Source organism: Orbicella faveolata, unplaced genomic scaffold (assembly GCF_042242905.1).
Source record: "Orbicella faveolata isolate gen_17 unplaced genomic scaffold, um_ofav_v1 contig_13, whole genome shotgun sequence".
Taxonomy (NCBI): domain Eukaryota; kingdom Metazoa; phylum Cnidaria; class Anthozoa; order Scleractinia; family Merulinidae; genus Orbicella; species Orbicella faveolata.
The window spans coordinates 31,007,718-31,009,597 of NW_028301540.1; the positions used below are offsets into that span (position 1 = coordinate 31,007,718).

Below are 1,880 nucleotides of genomic sequence, written 5' to 3' on the forward strand. Positions count from 1 at the left end.
GCTAGTATATAAATCATTACATATGCTTCGTAAGGCTGATTGACTGCAGAATTAGGTTCAGATTCGACTTCAAGACCACGACAGAAATACCCTCAAGACAAACAGAAAACAGTGGCGATAAAAAAAAAGACACAAGGAGAGGGCGTTTACTTGTATTTCGTTTACTGAAACTGAGAGGAAAATTATAAAAATCGAATATTACTGACTTAGAACTGCTTTGAAAGGGGAATCAGCACTGGAATTACTGACGTCAGGTTCACGCACTTTATTGTTTCCTAATTTAAGAAAACTACAAATGATGGCAAGCAAATTGTCAAAAGAGCGGCTGTACTTATACTGTTCTGTAAAGTTTATTTAAAGTAGGTTGAATCAATCAAATAGCAGTATTGAATAAATATTATTTACACGGTTTAAATGACGGTCGAACAATTTTCATGAATGAAAATTACAAAACTCGAGTTTACGAAATACCTACAAATGACGCCACAGGAATTGTCAAAAGAAGGTTTAGAAACCGTTCTATAAAGTTTTTGAATCAAATAGAAAGCAGTATTGAGATAAATAAATATTATTTACAAGACTTAAAACGAAGTATAACTTCTAATATAAGAAAATTACAAATGGAGTCTTCATAATAACTACAAAATGATTGTAAACTCAGTGTTCAAAGAAAGGTTTAAAACCGTTCTGCAAAGTTTCTTAAAGCTACAGAGTTCATTGAATACAATTCAAAGCAGTTTTAAATTCATGTTTTTTTACAAGTTTCAGGTCGACTGATCCTCTCGACTGTTAAGAAGTATCATCAGTTACTGTGATGTTTTCAATTACCATTTATCTAAAAAGAGTCTTAAGTCCTTTACGATAATTTCTACTGAAAATAAAACAGATGCAAGGATTCATGGCACAATTTGTGAGAGTCATAAAAATGGCAACGAAAAAGTATCCGAAGCCACAAGACGACATGTCCGATACAAAAATGGAGAGAAGGCAGTATATACCAAAGGGCAGCCAGCATACTGCAAACCCTAACACAATAGCAATGGCCATCTTTAGCACATTGCTTTCCCTTTGTTGGCGTTGTTGTCCAGCGTTCGCCGATTGTTCACCTGGAATTTTCTGTGACTTGAGCTTTACATAGGTGGTAATGTAAAGTGTGGCTATCAAGAGCAGCGGGATAAATGTGAATGTAACAAGCCATGACACTACGTAATTCTCATAGGATGAGGACTCTCCAAAGGCTTCTTTCCAATGCAGCGTACACTTCAACCGTCCTGGATATTCAACATGCTTGTGGGCGAAGAGATATGGGGAAAATAAAGCCATTGCGACGATCCAAGTGGCGAGAATGAAGAACGGACACAGCTTTGAACTGATGAGTGGGGAACGGAGTGGATATGCCACAGCTCCAAATCGATCCACTGCTATCAGAACCAGGCTCTGAACAGACACAGCAAAGGATACATTTGGTAAGAAGGCAACCAGCTTACATAAGACCTGGCCAAGAGTACCACCGATTAGCCAGGAGTTTATGTAGAGCCGTTGAATATCCCGAGGAATCAAGAAAATTGGAAACAGCAGATCGGACATGGCCATGTTCACGATTAAAAAGTTGATGGGTTTTCTCATGGTTTTCGTCTTGTAGACAATTATTCCGATGATGGTGTTCCCAGCCAGCGAAACAAGAAAAATCAGGCAGAAAGCAAAGGTCATGCCGATTTTTTCTGCTGTAGGATTCCAGTAGCAGCTCGATGGCTGTGTTCCATTCATCGTTGAGTTCAAGTTTTCCGACATTGTCGTTCAGTTTCTTTTTCCGCTCTTACGCTCACAAATGAGTTTTCCACTGATTTGTTCTCTTATTAAAGTCACTCTATTTATGTGCT

General features: G+C 38.1%; 1 protein-coding gene across 1 annotated transcript; it reads right to left on the reverse strand.

Annotated features, from left to right (window-relative positions):
- Positions 1-250: 250 nt before the first annotated feature.
- LOC110054388 (QRFP-like peptide receptor) lies at positions 251-1,880 on the reverse strand. Its single transcript, XM_089285431.1, has one exon. It carries the CDS (start codon positions 1,789-1,791, stop codon positions 832-834), a length of 960 nt encoding a protein of 319 aa, XP_089141557.1. The 5' UTR covers positions 1,792-1,880; the 3' UTR covers positions 251-831.

Bases quoted from the DNA above. Each gene is read 5' to 3' on its own strand.
- LOC110054388 (XM_089285431.1), bottom strand. From the start codon at position 1,791: ATGTCGGAAAACTTGAACTCAACGATGAATGGAACACAGCCATCGAGC.